The sequence below is a fragment of the Meles meles genome, chromosome 1 (genome assembly GCF_922984935.1).
Source record: "Meles meles chromosome 1, mMelMel3.1 paternal haplotype, whole genome shotgun sequence".
Lineage (NCBI taxonomy): Eukaryota > Metazoa > Chordata > Mammalia > Carnivora > Mustelidae > Meles > Meles meles.
This window is the reverse complement of record NC_060066.1, coordinates 141,271,460-141,290,746: the sequence shown is the minus strand read 5'-3', so window position 1 is coordinate 141,290,746 and position 19,287 is coordinate 141,271,460. Positions and strand designations below refer to the sequence as shown.

At 40.0% G+C, this 19,287-nt stretch overlaps 1 protein-coding gene across 1 annotated transcript in view; it reads right to left on the bottom strand.

Moving 5' to 3' along the window:
* LOC123954166 (guanylate-binding protein 4-like) overlaps positions 1–18,790 on the bottom strand; it is a 28,009-nt gene extending 9,219 nt beyond the window's left edge. Inside the window, exons 1-10 of the mRNA XM_046025035.1 lie at positions 18,680–18,790; positions 12,816–13,011; positions 9,336–9,463; positions 7,544–7,653; positions 7,135–7,331; positions 4,859–5,104; positions 3,712–3,992; positions 2,317–2,529; positions 1,140–1,242; positions 619–812 (exon numbers count right to left, since the gene is read on the bottom strand). Coding sequence (XP_045880991.1) covers positions 619–812; positions 1,140–1,242; positions 2,317–2,529; positions 3,712–3,992; positions 4,859–5,104; positions 7,135–7,331; positions 7,544–7,653; positions 9,336–9,463; positions 12,816–13,005 — 1,662 coding nt within the window. The 5' untranslated portion in view covers positions 13,006–13,011; positions 18,680–18,790. The remainder of the gene's footprint in view (positions 1–618; positions 813–1,139; positions 1,243–2,316; positions 2,530–3,711; positions 3,993–4,858; positions 5,105–7,134; positions 7,332–7,543; positions 7,654–9,335; positions 9,464–12,815; positions 13,012–18,679) is intronic.
* Positions 18,791–19,287: the final 497 nt, after the last annotated feature.

Sequence of the window (19,287 nt, the reverse complement as noted above, 5' to 3'; positions counted from 1 at the left end):
AGTTCCAGCACTGAGGATGCCCTTCAGAGTGATGTAGGATTAATTCTAATTATTTCTCAGTCCCACCGAGGCAGCATGAACAACACGTCTAACAGATAATGGAAACTGCTGCCCCCCTCTAGATTGCTGCTTATCAAGTGCCTGGTTGAGCTGAAGAATTAATTTTCCTCTGTGCTTTGTAGGATAACTCACACATATCTAGAAACAAATGTAATACATTTTAGAGCTTTTGGAATCCTGTATTTCAAGTCTAATCTGATACTTTAAAGACAAGATGGAGTTCTTACGGGTCTGTTTGATGGTTCAATCAAGAATCCTAAGGACTAGTGGACTAAGGCCCTATTTAACTGGGGCCAATGAGATCACCCTAACAATCACCACAAAGAGCAGCCCAGTGGCCTCAGGGATGTTAAATGCACACGACAAATTCTCACGCTACATAAGGCACTGGAGTTTGTGGGTTTAAGGGCCCCAGCAGGGTCCAGATGGAGCTGAGGTTTCAATGAATCATGTCTTTATGGTTCTCCTTGGGATCATAATTTTTATTAGTTTTGGCCCTTCTCCTGAGGAACCATAGCATTGTCCAATGGGCACTGCCCAGGCTCTGTGCAGACATACCTTCAGCTTGTGATTCAACATTTTTTCCTGCTCCACCTGAAGGCTTTCTCTTTCTCTCTCCAACTTATCTCTCAGTTGCTCTATATTTTCCTTGAAGCTTCTCTCTTGAGCCTCCAGTTTTTGCTGTTGCTCCTGGTATTTCTGACTTAGAAGCTCCACTTCCTTCTCAGCTGCCTCCTTCAAAGCTGACTCAGCTGTTCCAGAAATGTTTTAGAGAGAGAAGAAAACAAAAGTCAGATCCGATTCTCACCTCCTCAGTAGAGATACCAAACTGACTCTGAAAAGGTAGCTGAGAAACCTCTGAACTATGTGGGTTACCAAGAGCACATTTCAGAATGCGATCGAGATGACCTTCCTTGGCTGCCAGATTTAAAAAGCCAGCTCCGATTGTTATATTTAGCAGTGCTGTTTCACAGAAAGAGAGGAAGCTCTTTGTTTCAGGAAGGTTTTGCTCTCATCTCTGTCTGAAGTTAGTGCAGAAACCTACCCACTCTGCTATGAGCTCAACCCTGCACCTGTACCTGCTAGGGCCTTCTCCTGATAGGTGAGGACAACATCTCCCTGCAGGATGGAGTTCTCTACTGCCACCTGGTTCTGTAAGAAGTGCTGGAGAACTTCATTTGCCTAAAGAAACAAGGAGAGACATGTCATGTAACAAAGATCTTTTCTTTTTAGGGAAATTATCATTCTATGAAGTCATAAATCTGGCCTTGTAAGTTTTGTATTTGCTTAAGATATCCTTTATTAACTTTCCTTCCATGGGTCCAATATAAATTCTGAGTTCTTTTGGGATACCTGAAACCTTCTATTGTGGCCTCCTTCCTAGCACTCCATCTTTCTCTCCAGGGAGGCCTTCCACTATCTACCCCAGGTACAGCCAACCAGACTTCAGTACATGTATAAACAGGGACCCCTGCTTTCTCAAACATTTGCTCAATCTCTTTTCTGACAGGAAGGATGCTTATCTACCCTTTCTTAACTAGGATAACATTTATGGATACTTGCATCTTACATCTCTTACTCCTCTTACAGGGTGCTTTGCCAAGCCACATTTCCAGTTTTGAAGATAGCCAATTACTCTGAGCTGCCCTACCAGCTCTCCCACTTGCTGGTAGTAAGACTTTGGACAACTTGTTTACTTCTTGTACAACACATTTCTTGACTGCATAACTATAGTATCTAAATTATAATAATATTCTAAGCATTAAATTCACAGTCCAACGAAAGTACCTATCTATGGGTTACTTACTATATGCATGGTATATGTTAGCCTTATTAAAATCATTGCTATTGTCATCATAATCATTACCATTATTTTCACTATCTGTTCATGAATGTATGATAATCATACAATTGCCCAATTATTTGTCTTCAAATAAAGAAGACATCTTGGAACAAAGATTGTTATCTTTACTCTTTGTATCCTCTATACTCAGCAAAGAAATTATCACATTGTTTGATACAGAAAAATTGTTCTCTTTAATCCAGAATTCCCAATTCTACACCATTTCTTGGGAGGAAATATTTCTAATCTCTTCAACAACATATAACTAATTGTGGATAAAAACTAAAAGGGTGGAGATGTGGCCATGCTCTGCTTTCTCCCTTAAAATGGTGCTGTGATCTTACATTTTCAGAAAAAGCAACACTCTTTGACTCTAGGATTTTGACAACCACCCCTTTCTCTTTATTCCTCACCTTAACCCCTTTCCTGGGCACTTGGTTATAGTCCCGTTCAATCTTTTCCTTTTTCTCTAAGTAAAGATGATATCCTCCAGGAACACAGAAAGTTCCTCTTGAAATACTTTTCATCAAGGGCTCTGAAAGTTGCTTAAGCTGTGCCTGGCAATATTGGACAGATGCATCTTCATTCTGCAGCAAGAAATCTTCCTTTATTTCCTCTATGGTCTCCTGCCAGGGAAATTATGGAGAAATCAATTAGAAAGAAGCTGTTAGGAGGGAAAGTCTAATGTCATCCTCTTAGGAAAAGCATCATAATCACCTATGAGTAGACTGGAACATGGAATGGACCAGGAGCCAAGAGACTTTTAGTCCTAGTTCGTTCATTTCTTTCTCTCTTTCTTTCTTTTTAAAATTTATTTATTTGAGAGATAGAGAGAGAAAGAATAAGCATGCAAGTTGGAGAAGGGGCAGAAGGAGAAGGAGAGAGAAAGAATCTCTAGCAGGCTCCCTGCTGAACACAGAGCCCTATGGGGAGCTCAGTTCCTCAACCCTGAAATCATTACCTAAGCTGAAATCAAGAGTCAGACACTCAACCAACTGAGCCACCCCAGCATCCCCAGAGACTTTTAGTCCTAGTTCTGATTGATTCTCTTTGTTTCTTGTCAAAAGCCCATTAACTCTCTTGGATTCAGGCTTATCATCTATAAAATGATGGGGCTGTAAGATATAAACTCCAATTTTACTTCTGCTGTAGTATGACTAACAGTGACCCAACCATCAACAATGAAAAAGAGCAAGTTGAATTGTGCCTGGAAGTAGAGTTTCCTCAGAGGAGAGTGAGATAGCTCAAAAAGGGGGAGTGGCAGAGGGAGATGGAGAAGTAAGCTCCCTGCTAAGCAGGGAGCCTGATGTGAGGCTTGATCCCAGGACCCTGGGATTATGACCTGAGCCGAAGGCAGATGATTAACCAACTGAGCCACCCAGGTACCCCTCATGGCAATTTTTAATGCAGCAGAAAATTAATAAAATATCTATGTTATAGTAAAAGGGTAATCTATAGCCTGTATAGCTCTATCTCACAATAATCCAGGCTCCTTTATTTATTTATTTTTTTAAAGATTTTATTTATTTATTTGATAGAAATCACAAGTAGGAAGAGAGGCAGGTAGAGAGAGAGGGGGAAGCAGGCTCCCCGCTGAGTAGAGAGCCCGAAGTGGGGCTTAATCTCTGGACCCTGAGCTCATGACCCAAGCTAAAGGTAGAGGCTTAACCTACTGAGCCACCCAGATGCCCCAATCCAGGCTCCTTTAACCAGGATAAAGAGATGAACTATTTGATAAAAAATATATAGTCTCTAAGCATGATTTCTGAAGGAGAGAAATCAGGAGTGCTAAATGCTAAGACAATTACCATGAGTTTTTTCTGGAACTCCCGCTTGTCATCTTTGAAGGAGTACTCCATGAACACTGCAATGGCTTCCCTTTCACAGTCTGTATGTACATCCAACAGCTCCCGAAGCGTGTCTGTGGGGAGCCTCACTCGTTGGGCCATCTGTTCTCTGTAGCGGTCAGCTGCCTTCTGCACTGCCACCGGATTCTCAATCTGAGCCAGAGTTGTCACCACGTTCTCCAAGCAAGGAACTGCTTCATGATGGATGGCATCCATATAGGTTATCAACAGAGTCCCCAGCCCTATATAAGCCAGGGAATTTGAGCAGAAATACCAAGGTCTCACTCAGTGGCTTATAGTTTTTATGAAGCATCATTGTAAGATCACAAAAAGCCCCACCTTATTTACAAGGAAGTTTTATATTCTCCTTCTGGGAATCTATTTCTTTCTAACAGCCTTATTGTTTTCCTATTCTTTCTTTGATTGTTCTCCATTTTGTCACAGCACAATTTAAATGACCAATTATACAATATGCACCTGTGTACTGGAAAAATGGTTTCCCATTCATGAGAATGAAAAGGAAGAGATTACATAGGTGAAGTAATAGACACAAACAAGACCAGCTGCATAATGTGTGTGCCCCGGTACAAAATAAAAATGTGAACTCCTAGTTGAACATGATTGAGAATTCAAAACAGGGATAGAGAATCTTAAAGCAAGTATGGGCCCATCTCCACACAGGATACTATAGGACTGCGTAAGTTACATGCCCATGAAGCCTGCCTTGCACATAAGATGACACATAATTCTGTTTCTCAGTGGTCTTGCAGGAACTCAAAGCTTGCTATTTATGACCTGACTCATGTGAATTTACAAAATAACCTGCTATCTCCTTCAAGACAAGAAGTTATCCCATAGGATTTCTCAATATACAGATGTCCTCTCTTTAATGCCATCTTGTCTTCTTAGGATTAGTGGCTTAGGTTCCTGAGATATATCAGGTCTCAGCAGACCCTCAGGGAGACTTTAATGAGTAGGAGAGGCCATGAACATCTTCTTCTCCATAGTTACACACAGATGTAAACAAAATTACTGACAAATCCAGGCTCTCATCAAAGCTCCACCACACACTGACACAGAGACATGCTTTGGGACAAAGGTGACTCACGGCTCCCAGTGACAGTGATTCCCTCTCTTAGGGTCTTGGTCTTTGTATGATTGAAAATATAGGTACAGAATTTCTTTGATTGCTCCTGGAAAGTACTGTCTAGCTTGTCTTCTGACACCTCCTCAAGATGGAGTAAGAGATTTCTGTCACTTGTAGGCCGGTCAAAGACGAAGCACTTCCGTTTTGGAAAGAACTGCCTGATACACTCTCTGGGCATGTTGGAATTCTGGATTTTGGGATTTGTGCCTGCAAAAATGGAAAAAAACTGATCACTGAAATGTGGTCTTTAGGTAAGGGAGTCAGAACTTTCATTTCCAGGCATCTTTGTATTATGGCAATTCCTGTGCCTGTGAATTTCCTTTATTCTAATCATGAGCTTTGTAAATCGAAATTATGCCAATTTACCATTCCTTTCTGAACAGAGCTAAGAGTCAGGGAAGTACTTCAGGAGAGGAATGGGAGGCATTCAGCACAAGTGAATAAACTTATGCTAGTTTCCCTAGCATTTTTATGGGGTCCCAAGGATTAAGTATCTGATGTTTATTGAGTGTCTAAGAAAAAAAGTCAGAGGGCCATAAATACAGAGAACAAACTGGTGGTTGCAGAAAGGATGGTGGTTGGGGACGAGCAAAATGGGTGAAGGGGAGTGGGAGGTACAGCCTTCCAGTTAAGGAATGAAGTCAGAGGATGAAAGGTATAGAATGGAATATAGTCAATGATATTGTTACAGTGTTGTTTGGTGACAGATGGTAGCTACACTTGTGGTAAGCACAGCATAATGTACAGAGTTGTCAAATCACTATTTTCTACACCTGTAACTAATGCAACACTATGTGTCAACTATAATTTAAAAAGAGGTCAGAAGTATTTCTCCATGTCAAAAATGAAATATGGGCCTTACAGTGACGCCAGAGCAAAAGGGTAACACTTTGCTGGGGAAAATGTCAGGAAGAAAACAGATGACATCCAGATCAATAAAGAAAAAATTTTATAAGCATAAGCCAAAAATATGTCACACCATAAATATGTTTAGAGATTCCTTTAACTGAAATCTCTAAAGTATACTTTAATCTAAATGTAATTTGAGACCTCATCATTTCCCTATATCAGATCAATTCAGACTTCAGAGGACCTTACAGAGCAATCTGTAGCACATATCAGCTGTTCAATGAATAAATAAAAATGGATGTTCCCTATCCCTATAGATGTCTTCTATTATCCACTTTGCTAAATATTTGTAACAAATTTATAATATAAAAACAGAATATTGTGTAAGGCTACAAAGTGAAAAGGATGATGTTATAAGGAAGGTAACATGAAGGTCTGACAGCTTTACAGGAAAGATATGTCAACATTTTTTCTGGACCTTTTAGTTTGCAAATGTCCTTTCTGTGGAGAATATAACTCTATAGGTACTAGTATTATATACTTACTAAATATTGTAACTTTATTTATTACTTTAAAAACTCTAGCAATTGGAGCTTAAGCTCACTAAAGAAATTCAGGCCCAAATGTTAGATCAGATAATCTATTAATCAGATAAATTAGATCAGATAATCTATTAATCAGCTAATACTATTAAAATATACTATTCTACCATTTTGATTACTATATTACTATTACTATTGAAATACATTTTAAAAATAAGTAATTGATTTCAATGTGATTTTGTTTAGCAATTTCCAATCTGATGAACTATTTTTTTTTTCCAATAAAGAAAAGGAAGAACACTTAACAAGGCACAAAAGTATGTGGACCTCAAGAACCTATAGCACTGGGGCATCTGGGTGGCTCAGTGGGTTAAGCTGCTGCCTTCGGCTCAGGTCATGATCTCAGGGTCCTGGGTTTGAGTCCCGCATCGGGTTCTCTGCTCAGCAGGGAGCCTGCTTCCCTCTCTCTCTCTCTCTGCCTGCCTCTCTGCCTACTGGTGATCTCTCTCTGTCAAATAAATAAATAAAATCTTATTTAAAAATGACATTTATAACCATGTTAAAAAAAAAAGAAGTTATAGCACTGATTGAAATCTGGAAATTTTTTTTTCATGGTATTAATTAGCATTAAATTATCTGATCTAATAGTGGTCCCCGAATTTTTTTAATGAGCTTAAGCTCCAATTGCTAAAGACTTTAAAGTAATAATAACCCACAAAGCCCAATCACCATTAGCACTGGCTTCAATCCAAATTCAAATAAACATTTATGTCAAATGCTGAATGACAGGGCTCAGTTGATCCTATCATTAAAAAACCTGCCACCATTTAAGCCATACTCTGAGACCTGGAAGCAGCTTCAAGGCATCCTCCAGGTACTCATCTTCAGTTATGAAGAGTCCATTTATCTTCATTTCCAGTGTGAAATCTCGTAGAGCCCAAATGAAATCTGGAAAGAAACTCACAAAGTTGGCAGAGTCGTCTACCCCACTGAACTTTGAGGATGACTTCGCCCTGATTAGCTGTGATAGTTCAGTCACATAGCTAGGAAATTAGCTAAGGAACAAGTACTTTACATCACAATTTCCAGATCTCAGATAGAAATAAATTTTATAAGCACTAATTTTTATTCTGGGTCCCTCTTATTCCCTTCTGCAACCATGACAATTAAGTCACAGAAAAGATGACAGTCTCAGTTGAGAAAGCAGTTCCTGTAAACTCAATGAAATTTGGTGGTTTGGTCGCTGAAAGGATACTGCAGCTGCTCCAGGGCCTGGTGGTTGATGGTGCCCATGCTGTTGTAGATCAAGGTGCTGCTCAGAAGCACAGTCAGGGCAAAGATCCATGAGTCATTCTTGGGGTCGACCTAGAAAGCACATTACACAAGGGACTTAGAAGGCTGCTATTTATTCACCCATTCATTTATTCATTCATTCAGTTTTTCATTTATTATTTTGCTACTATATATTGCTGAAATCTCAAGACAAAGAACACAAGTTTTGAAGACAATAATAAATTCAACCTCATTTTTAGTGTTAACATAGTACCCTCTCAGGGCCTCAGTATCTTAGCTATTAAAAGAAGTAAGTGACATTGTCAATATGGATAAAATGTCTAATGCAGTCCCTAGAATACAGCAGACATACAATAATGTGAGCAATTATTCCTCTATCAAATTTTTCTTCATATTATCTATATTTGCAACACAAATGCTATTCAAAAAAAATTCAACAACTCTTTACTCTTTTTACTCTTTAGGCACCTACAAAATGCCAGACACTGCATTTGGCTGTATGGATGCAAAAATTACTGTACTTATGATGACTTAAGAGGGGACAGATAAAGGCAACCAAGCTTATAATTTTTCACATGGAAAAAAGAATCGTGCAACTTCAGAGCAAGAAGTGACTATGGGGTCATTATGGGGTCTTGGATATGGAGGGCAAAATTGGAACCAAGATTCAGGGAAAGACCTGAAATTCTTTGAAGACCAGGAAAATCGAGTCAGACATCTCAAAGCATTTCACAATTTTAGTGTCAGCCACTGGTTCTGCTGTCATCAGCAGTTTACAGCACAGTGTATCCTGCTGCCTTGTACAAATGCAGTATCTAGAGTCTATGCTTATCAGATTTGATCTGGAAGACGAGAAAATTTTTTCATATTTTTGGGAAAAAAAAAACTATTTCCCCAAGTCCTTATTGTCCCTGAAAGTATCCAAATGAGATTGCCTTTTTTGTTTTTTTTTTTTTTTTAAAGCAGGATTTGGGCCAAATAACAATCGTTTGCCTGGGTGGCTCAGTGGTTTAAGCCGCTGCCTTTGGCTCGGGTCATGATCTCAGGGTCCTGGGATCGAGTCCCACGTCCGGCTCTCTGCTCTGAAGGGAGCCTGCTTCCCTCTCACTCTCTCTGCCTGCCTCTCTGCCTACTTGTGATCTCTCTCTGTCAAATAAATAAATAAAATCTTTAAAAAAAAAAAAGAGAATCATTTTGCTTTTATACTGAATTTACTGTTAAGAGCTTTAAAGCTGAGCACAGAATCTTTGAATACTTTCTCCCCACATTTATGGAAGCCAGATATTTACCAATGCTACTTTGAATATAGGCTCAGAGTAATGTAAAATAAGGAGAAACAATTTGTTGCACTTAATAGTATAAAGAGAAAATATGTAAGATTATATCAGGTAAGATAATTTCAGTGGGTCAAGGTCATTCTCTTATATAAATCAGAGAAGAAGTAATCTCTAAAACCAGAGACTTGAACTAAAACCTTTCATGAATGCTCCTGGCATAGCTAAACTTCATCTGAAGAAGATTTAAATAACCCTATTTCACATCCCCTACTTCTTTTACTTTTTTTTTTTAATTTTTTAATTTTTTTTATTTTATTTTATTTTTATTTTATTTATTTTTTATTTTATTTTTAATTTTTTAATTTTATATTCTCATTTTCATACTTGGGTTTAGAGTTTTTCAGAACAGGTAACAGAAACTGAATTGAGGTAGCAAATGAAAAGTAGAGTCAAGATTCCCCAATGACTTTGCCTTACCTTTTCTATATTACCTAGACCTTCAGTGTCCAGAAGGACCAGGGTGTGGTTCAGCTTGGAGGGGTGGGGTACACACCACATCCAAATACCTTTGGTTTTAGACCTCACTGTGGAACCCAGGAGGAAGCCTGTAAGAGAAGAGAAGAAAGCAACATGGATGTATGGGGATGGTTAGAGTTTAGTGGACTGAAGTTCAGCACCTACTGCTGCTGAGCCAGAGAGGAGGTAAGATATTTGGAAAACCAGGGCTGCATGGTCTACATAGAAATAAATGACTAATGATTAATGGGGCCAGAGGCAGGTTCTCCTAAAAATCAGTAGGAACTAAACAAGACAATCCAATTACAAATTTTAAAAAGACTTCAACAGGCATTTAACAAAATAGGAATTACAAAGGGCAAATAATATGTGAAAGGGTACTCAACCTTATTTATAGTGAGGCACATGGCATAGAACCAAGTAGTCATCATAACAGTAAAAGTCAAAAATTTTTCTTTGGATGTGAGAATTCTTAATTCCTGCTAATAAACATGTAACTTGAACAGAGAGTTGAAAAAGACATCGATATTATCTGGAAGTCCTAAAGAAACACATACTCTGTGACATAGAAATTCCACTTCACGATATAGTATATGAGAAGTTTGTGTATATATACATCAGGATAAAATTACAAGAATATCTAAGACAATTTTGTTCATAAAAGATAAAAGTTACGGGGCACCTGGGTGGCTCAGTGGGTTAAAGCTTCTGCCTTCGGCTCAGGTCATGATCCCAGGATCCTGGGATCGAGCCCCGCATCGGGCTCTCTGCTTAGCAGGGAGCCTGCTTCCTCCTCTCTCTCTCTTTGCCTGCCTCTCTGCCTAATTGTGATCTCTGTCTGTCAAATAAATAAATAAAATCTTTAAAAAAAAAAAGATAAAAGTTACTATAATGCCTTGAAATAAATTATAGGTACATACAAAAAATGGATGAATCTTAAAAACTTCTTGTTGAGCAAAAGAAGACATCAAAAAATACATAAAATTTAATTCCATTTAAGAAAACTTCCAAACTCATTCTACCAGGTAATCAGCATTACCTTGATTCCAAAACCAGACAAAGACCCCACTAAAAAGGAAAATTACAAGCCAATATCCCTGATGAACATGGATGTAAAAATTTTCAACATTACACTAGCAAATTGAATTCAAGAGTACATTAAAAGAATTATTCACCATGACCAAATGGGATTTATTCCTGGGCTTCAGGGCTGGTTCAATATTCACAAATCAACTGATGTGATACACCACATTAATAAAAGAAAGGATAAGAACCATATGATCCTGTTAATAGATGCAAAAGAAAAAAAAAAGCGTTCGACAAAATACAGTGTCCTTTCTTGATAAAAACCCTCACTTCAACATCGTAAAGGCCATAGATGAAAGACCCACAGCTAATATCATCCCTTGATAGGGAAAAACTGAGAGCCTTTCCCCTATAGTCAGGAATAAGACAAGGATGTGCACTCTTACCATTATTATTTAACACAGTATTGGAAGTCTTAGCCATTCAGCAACTAAACAACACAAAGAAATAAAAGGCATCTGAATGGGCTACGAAGAAGTCAAACTTTCATTCCTTGCCATTTTCAAGGACATGGATGAAGCTAAGAATGTATTATGCTATGTAAAATAAATCAAAGAAAGACAAATGCTATATAATTTCACTCATCTGTCTAAAGAAACAAAACAGGTGAACATATGGGAGGGAGAAAAAAAAAAAGAGAGAGGAAAACAAACCATAAGAGACTCTTAAAGAAACCATAAGAGACTCTTAAAGATGGGCTAGATAGGTGATGGGTATTGAAATGGATATTAAAGAGGGCACTTCTTGTGATGAGCAGTGGGTGTTGTATGTAATGATGAATCACTGACTTCTACTCCAGAAACCAATATTGCACTGTATGCTAGCTAGAACTTAAATAAAAAGTTGAAAAGAAAAAGATTTTGTTTAAATAGGACCTTGTTTTATTTCCAGGAAAGCCACATTACAGGTTTGAGGCTACACAGCTGGTGGCAGAATGGACACTGGACCTTAATGGAGGTGCACACAGAGCCAGTGTCTGGCTACTGTCCACAGCACTGACTCGCCTGGGGGAGGACACTGAACCCTGAGGCTAGGATTGCTATCTCTGCAGCCCCTGATGGCTGCATGACACTACCGTGACACTGCTCAGACCATCTGTGCCCAATGCATGGACACTGTCCCAGTGTGTCTATCACATGTCCTGAGTCAGAGTTGTAGGTGGTCATATGACTGTTGAAGCTTCATGTCATGTCCAACTGCAAGACTGGTAAAGTAGGTTCTCCCCTCAATGGATGGAGGTCTCTGCCCCCATCAAGATTCTTTAAGTGTGGAATTCCTTTATGTGGGAAGAGAGGTACAAGTTCCAGGAATAGACGCTGGGGACCAGGAATGGAAAAGAATGATGAATTTTCACATTTGGAGCTGTGATCTGAGACTAGAACTTGATTAAATTCCATTTATATCAATTTTAAAAGCAGTCCAAAATAAAGTATGCTTTAGAAATGCAAACATAGACATTAAAACCATTTTAAAAAAGCAAAGGTATAAGTATCATGAAAATCAAAACACTAGTGAGCACTAGTGAGAGTGTGAGAGGGTATGGTTTGGGCCTTTGGGTGTTGACAATGATTTCTTTTTTTTTTTTTTTTTGAATTTTTATTGTAAGTAGGGCTTAAAATAAAAGCCTACTCAGGCTCAAGCCAACACAGGGCTTGAACTCATGATCCTGAGATGAAGACCTGAGTGGAGATCAAGAGTTGGATATTTAACCAACTGAGCCACCCAGATGTCCCACCAATGATTTATTTCTTGACTCAAGCCATGATTACACAGGTGTTCACTTTATTCATTTAATTGTACACTGTGTTTTAGGCACTCTTCTGTATGTATTAAAGTTCACATATTTGAAAAGCCTAAAAACAGAGAGAGAAGAGGTTATGACTTATGAAAATTTTGCCTTGACATGGAGCAGAAAAATAAAATGGTAGCTCTATTGACATATAGGATAAAAAAGATTTCCCCCTTTTCTCTTCCTTTCCTCTTTTAACAAAAGTGGTAAATATTAATTTGAAGCTTCTTGAAATGACATTACAGGTTTGGCAGGAGTGATACAGGAGAAAGAAAGGAAGTAGTAGTAGAAGCTGAGTCTCTGAGAAGAGTGGATGGGATCCAGAGGAATTAGTTGGGGGAGGCAGGTTGGATCTCTAATAGGATGTGGAAAATGGCTGTTCATTATTGGAGAAAAGAGGTTTTATGAACAAATGGGGTTGAGGTTGTTCATTAGATGGTCAATATTACAAGTTTTCTTTATTGGGCAGAGTCAGCCTCTTCCTTTAGACGACATCAGAGGAGCATGACCAATCTGCAGTATCACTGGTTCCAAGCAAATGGCTCCGGTCCCAGGACAACACTCACCATGGTTCTGTCCTACTAGACGGTTCAACAGGTAGGATTTTCCTGTCCGATATTGCCCTACAATGCCTACCACCATCACAGGCTGGGAAATCTTGTCAAGAATCTGTAACGCTTTTCGATTCACATTCAATTGCTCTCCGTGGTTTTCCACTAAACAAATGGGTTCTGTCATGGTGGGTCCAGATGCCATGGTGACCTGAAATGCAGAAGAGCCTCTCAGTAGAATGTAAGATCCCAAAGTCATCTTTAATGGTTATTCAAGGAACGTGCGTATCTACTTCCTATATTTTGTACATTTTTAAGGGAGAAGTATACAGTCTGCCACCGGTAGATCACAGATCTCTTCTAACATGCCCATAATCCCTAGCAATATCTATGACAGCACATATGTATCATTTGTCTCCAGTGATTTAGTTCTCTAAAAATAATGTACTTGCTCAGGAATCCCTCTGCATTAAAAAGCCTTGGTAAAAATTTTTTTAAGGTGGGGCACCTGGGTAACTCAGTCAGTTAAAGCAGCTATCTTTGGCTCAGGTCATGATCCCAGTGTTCTGAGATCAAGCCGTGCACTGGCGGAGAGCCTGCTTCTCCTTTTCTCTCTGCCTGCCACTCTGCCTACTTGTGCTCTCTATCTCTCTGTCAAATAAATAGATAAAATCTTTTAAAAAAATGTTTAAGGAAAAAAGAGATATATGTATATATCTCTTTTTTCCTTAAAAAAAAAAAACCCCTGGAAGTTAAAGAATTTTATCTTTTCTTACTAGATGAAGTAATGATAGTACAGATATTTAAGTTAGAGGTTGGTAGAGGCTTTATGGTCAGTCAGTGGCAAAAGCAAGAGTTGAATAGCAATCTCACTGCACTAACTACTCCAAAATCTGACCTGTCAGAATTAATTTCCTCAAATACACATTTAACAAATAGGTAAGTTTCTTGATGGGGAAACTGCAGGGTTCTCTATTGACTCATTAGGTATGAAGTCATTATAATACATAGTGTGATCTGAACAGATGCTGTTATTCCTGCATAGTCATCAAGCCACCAATCTATTTCCAGACCAACCCCTCTATTTACAGGGTGTGTGTGTCACTGGAGACTTCAGTTCATCTTACATTTTGTAAAAGGTATAACTCTTTTTTTAAAAAAAGATTTTATTTATTTACTTGGCAGAGAGATGGAGATTACAAGTAGGCAGAGAGGCAGGCAGAGGGAGAAGGGGAAGCAGGCTCCCCGCTGAGCAGAGAGCCCGATGTGGGCTCCATCCCAGGACCCTGGGATCATGACCTGAGCCGAAGGCAGAGGCTTTAACCCACTGAGCCACCCAGGTGCCCCATAAAAGGCATAACTTTGATATCCAGTCTAACTTATTACCTAATTCATTACCTAATCATTATCTAATTCATTATATAATTGATGAGCCTGATGCCATGTTCAATGCTGGGGATATAAAAATGAGTAAGATAGAGTTCCAACCTTCAAAGTGCCTTAGAATCTATATCAGCTAGGCTTTGGTTCCTCTACAAATAACAGAAAAGACTAGAAAGCCACCGCTTAAAAAGCTGAAAGTATACTACCCTTTGTCACAAGTCAACAAAGATAAAGATTATAATTCACAAAGTCATCAGGGGCAAAGTTTCCTTTTATTTCTTGCTTAGCCATCTTTTAACAATGCCACTTCATGGTACAAGTTGACTTATCATCACATGTCCCTTCTATCCAGCAGAAGAAGAAAGGAGGAAGGAGGCTAGGTCACCTTCCTTTAAGGATATCTCATGGATAATTGATCATGATGATCACACATCCCTTCAGCTCAGAGTTCAGTTACTACAATTATACTTCAAGAGCTTATAGTATATTGGAGAAGACAGGCAATAGTCATGATTGCAGCATAAGTAGAGAAATGCCATGATAGACATATGCATGGCATAGTGTCCAGTAAAAGAAAGGTGCTCTAATATAGCTTGAAAGAAGAAATCTAAAGAAACAATTTGGTAACTATGACAACAGGAGAGAGTTAAATATGAGAAGAGACAGCATGTGTGATGACTTGGAAGATTAAAATGAGAGAGAGGCATCTAAAGTGACTCCTTGGTTTTTACGTTGGACACCTGGGTAAACGTCAAAAAGAAAAATACAAGTCTGTTTTTTGTAGGTGTTAAAATTTTTAGAAATATTTAGTTCTGATATACTCATAGACATTAAATAGAATTGTGCAGACCTGAATGAGAGCATTACGGGCTAAGCATTCAACCCATACTTTGTCAGGTTCACTTGAATCTTTTAACACTAAGTTCAGTGAAGGTAAGGCCTCCACAATTCTCAGCACCTACTGGGCACTACATAAACATTTGCTCATTTGAATTGATGTGCAACTAAGGAGAAAAATCTATCGGTAAAGTAAGATATGAGAAGTTGTAATATATGCATCAAAACAGCAAGGATGTTTTTCTATCTCCCACACGGTGAATACATAAAATGAGTTCCAAGAGCCTATGTGTCTCAGAAGGGTAGGTGGTGTGGGTGTCAAGAAGGAGGAAGTGACCAGAAAGACTAAATATATGGAGTTTACATAAGAGAAGGACTAAACATATTCTTAGGTTGTGAATAATCATTAATTTAACTTATATATGTGTTGTATACCTGCCACATGCTGGGCATTATTCTAGATGCTCTGTATCCAGCAATGAACAAAATAGATATAAATTCCTGCCTCATGGAGCTCTATTCTGTTAGGAGAAGACTTCTAATAAGCAAAATATATTACATATATAAGTTATATATATATATAAACATATACATACATATTGTATGATACATGTAATATATGAAATGTTAGATGATGATGAATACTTCTGGAGAAAAATTATCAGGGTGTGAAATAAGCAAGCAATGGGGATACGCGGTGTTAGGGTAGAATTCATACATAGGGTAGTCAGTGATGGTCTCCCTGAAAAAGAGACATAATGGAGGTCATCAGTGAGCTTGATGAAAACAGTGAACTGTTGGGGAAAAGAGTCTGGGTGGATACCTGAGTAACATGAGAGGAGAGTGGCAAAGAATGGAGCCCTCTCTTAAAACAAAATAGAAATACCTTTATAGTGACGAGAAAGATATGGTTCCAGAATTTATTAAACTGGAAGAAAAGGACATTTCTATGCTTTATAATGTTTTATTTTTGTTTATAGGCTTATAGAGAAGTGAGTCAGTAGTGTGGATGTTTAAGATTCTGCCCAGATCTGACAGAGTCCTGTATCTGGGAAAGTTTGAATATTTTCCTCTCAGTGGGTAGAGCACTTCATGAGACAAAGAGAGAGAGATCAATCATGCAGCTTTGACTCTCCCTTTATTTTTTCTACAACAGTGCTGAGCAGTGGTGTTCCCACTGTTTCCAGCTTTCCACCTAAGGAGGTGTTTCTTTGACAGTGACTGAGGCAGTCCTGGACGCCAAGTGGAAGACACTGTCAGGCTCAAAGGTGCCCCAAAGTTTAGCCCATAAGTCAAAGCTGAGTTCCCTTCACATGACTGAGCATCTGCTTCCTGTGCCGTTGTTTTAAGTTTGTACAATACCTAAGCTCAATCTTGTATCATCCAGGACAGACTAATGTTGACATGTAACAACAACTCTCTTACCTCATTTGAGATACTAAATGAAATACTAAAGAGCAACCAAGCATAACTGCAGGATAAAGAAAGCTTTTGCATACACTTCTCAACATTCTATTTTGTCTCTACATTTTGTGAAATTAGACATTGTCCATTTATTTCCTGTGAGAAACAAAAAATTATTAACTGCATGGCAAATACCCAGGCCTTTCAGCTTATAATACAAAGCAGCCTGAAGGCATTGGTAATAGAGGGGGTGAGCTCCAGTAGAAATAAAACTAGAGCAGGAACAAGAGCGACAACTGAAGAAAGGCACCATGATATGCTGTGTTTAGAGAATGACCGCCTGGGTTCCTATACTGGATCCATTCTTTACTAGCTGTTTCACCATGAAAAGAATACATAATCTCTTTGTGCCTCTGTGAGTAATCTCATAAGGTGGTAATATTAATAGTAACTACATTATGGGTCACTGGGAGTAGTAAATAATTCATGACAGGTATGACAACTTAAAACCATGGCTGGTGCATTGTAAGTATCTGAGGAGACAGAAAAGATAGAATTCCAAATGCACGTGAAGGACCATTTTGGACAGAAATAGTGACACTTCTCTCATCCAGGAGTCAATGTGAGTGTGAAGGAAACAAGAACGGATGCAAACAAGGAAAAGGAAGAATAGGTAAGAGAGGCACAGCACAAAGGGCTGACATGGAGGTCACTGATGCAGGGGGAGGCAGCAGGAGGAGCACAGAGCCATTCTTGGGTGACAGCACAGCATCTGGAGTTAGGCTATCAGGTTCAACTTAGAAGGTTCAAATCACCTACTGTCTGTGAAACCTTGAAAAAGGGACTGGGTAAGCCTTGATTGATTTTGTTCCTTTCTAAGATTTACTTGCTGGAAGGGGTGGGAGAGCAGAAGGGGGTGGGAGGGAGGGAGGGGGAGAGCAGAGGGAGAGGGAGAACCAGACACCCTGCTCAGCAGGGAGCGTGATGCAGGCCTCACCCAGGATCTCAGGATCATTACACAGCTTAAGGCAGATGCCCAATCAACTGAACCACCCAGGTGCCCCAAGTCTTGATTTTCTTATCAATCTTAAGGGTAAAATAATAATTCCTTTTTCATCCATAATGGTATAGACTAAACAATGAATAGGCTGTCAATGAATTATTTTTAATTTTCAACAGCTAATTACTGTTTCTGTAATTAGCAACTGAGGCAATGAGTTAATGTGTCAGTACATTCTATCAGGTGCACATTACCAAAAATCTAGGCTAAATAAAAATCCCTTTCTTCAAAAAAAAAAAAAAAATCAGTTCATTAGGTGCTAGAGAGTTAAAAAATATGGAGTAAAGCAAGAGTTTTGCTGGTGTACTATAGGACAAATTTCAGATTTCTTTTCTTGGACTTAATACTTTTAAAACCTTTGGGGAGGAATATATGGATTACAAAGTTTATTATTATTATTTTTTTAGCTGCAAAGCAGTACTGAGGTATCCAAGCTAAAATGATTCTAAATCCAAATTAAATAAATAGAATGAGATGGTTCTACTAGACGGAGTTAGTCAATGGTTTACAAAAGTTATGGTCTATAAGAATCATCTCGCATGATGGTTAAAAATGCCCCCCAAATCCATATTTTCAACAAATACTACAAGATACTCTGATGTAGTTTGTGTATGGAACACACATTTATAAACAGTGCAGGATAAACACGCTTAAACCTTAGGATTATTTTTAACAATCGATTAGCGTGAGATTGAATAACTCCACACACCACTGCTGTCTCTACGGAATATTACATGTGAATAGTACACACGCACAAGTCCTCTTCCAGGATGTCAGCGGTCAGTGACACAAGGGCCATCCAGGCTGTTTTCCCGGCGCCCGGCAGGGGGCAGGCAGGACACGCCTCAGGACGGAGGACGCCACCCAGCGCCCCCGTGGGGGATGGACGGCGGGAGGGGAAGGTGCCTCCATCCTGTCCGAGGAAGGCTTCAGTCCCCTTCCGCAGCCCAGGCGACAGGCACCGGTGCTTCTCCCGCGCCCGGCTCCCCGTGACGCCTCAGGGGCTGCGGCGCCTCCTGGGACGCGGCGCGACCGGGGTCGCCCGCGGGCGCCCCTGTCCTCGGACAAGCTGAGCGGCGGGAGCTAAGCTCCCCGCGCCGGCCTCCCGCCGCCTTCCAGCTACCCTGCGCTTGGGCCTGAGCTATTCTTGTTAGCCGAAACGGCCGAGCAAAACCAAGTTTAGGAGCGAACTTACGTGGCGCGGGCGCTGCAGTCAGGGCGCAAGTTCTCGGGCGCTCTCCCTCTCCCCTCAGGCGGTCCGCCTGCGTCTGGCTTCTCAGGAAGCTGCCTGTTCCCTTTGGAAGCGGGAGAGCTGCCGGATGTTACAGCCATGCCGCCGTGGGTGGGGGATGCGGAGCACCGTAACCGAAAGTACACGCACAGTTTTTGCGAAGCTACCTGCGGGGGCTTCGCCTGTTTCACTGAGGCGGGAGAGCGGGGCGTGTGGGACAAGGCACGCGGCAAGTGCTTGCGGTTCCTGCGCCTCAGCGGACCGGGGTCCCAAGCCTGGCCGGCGCCGCATGCGCAGTCGCCTCCGTGGCCTTGGTCAGGGAAACTGAGCCCGCGGAGGGAGTGCGGCGGCGGCGGAGCCTGAGGTTGCCGGTTTCCCAGGGCGTCTTCTCGTCAGGGCACAGCTTTGTTCTGTTTTGTTCTTTAACTTCTACTTGCTCTTTCCTCTTTTCTTTTTCCCCCATTTAAAGAACTACTACTCTCGCTACTAATGTAAGTATTCTTTCATAACGATAAAAATACGTATATCATCCCCAAATAATCACTAGTATTTTATTCCAGTTCTTGCAGTTA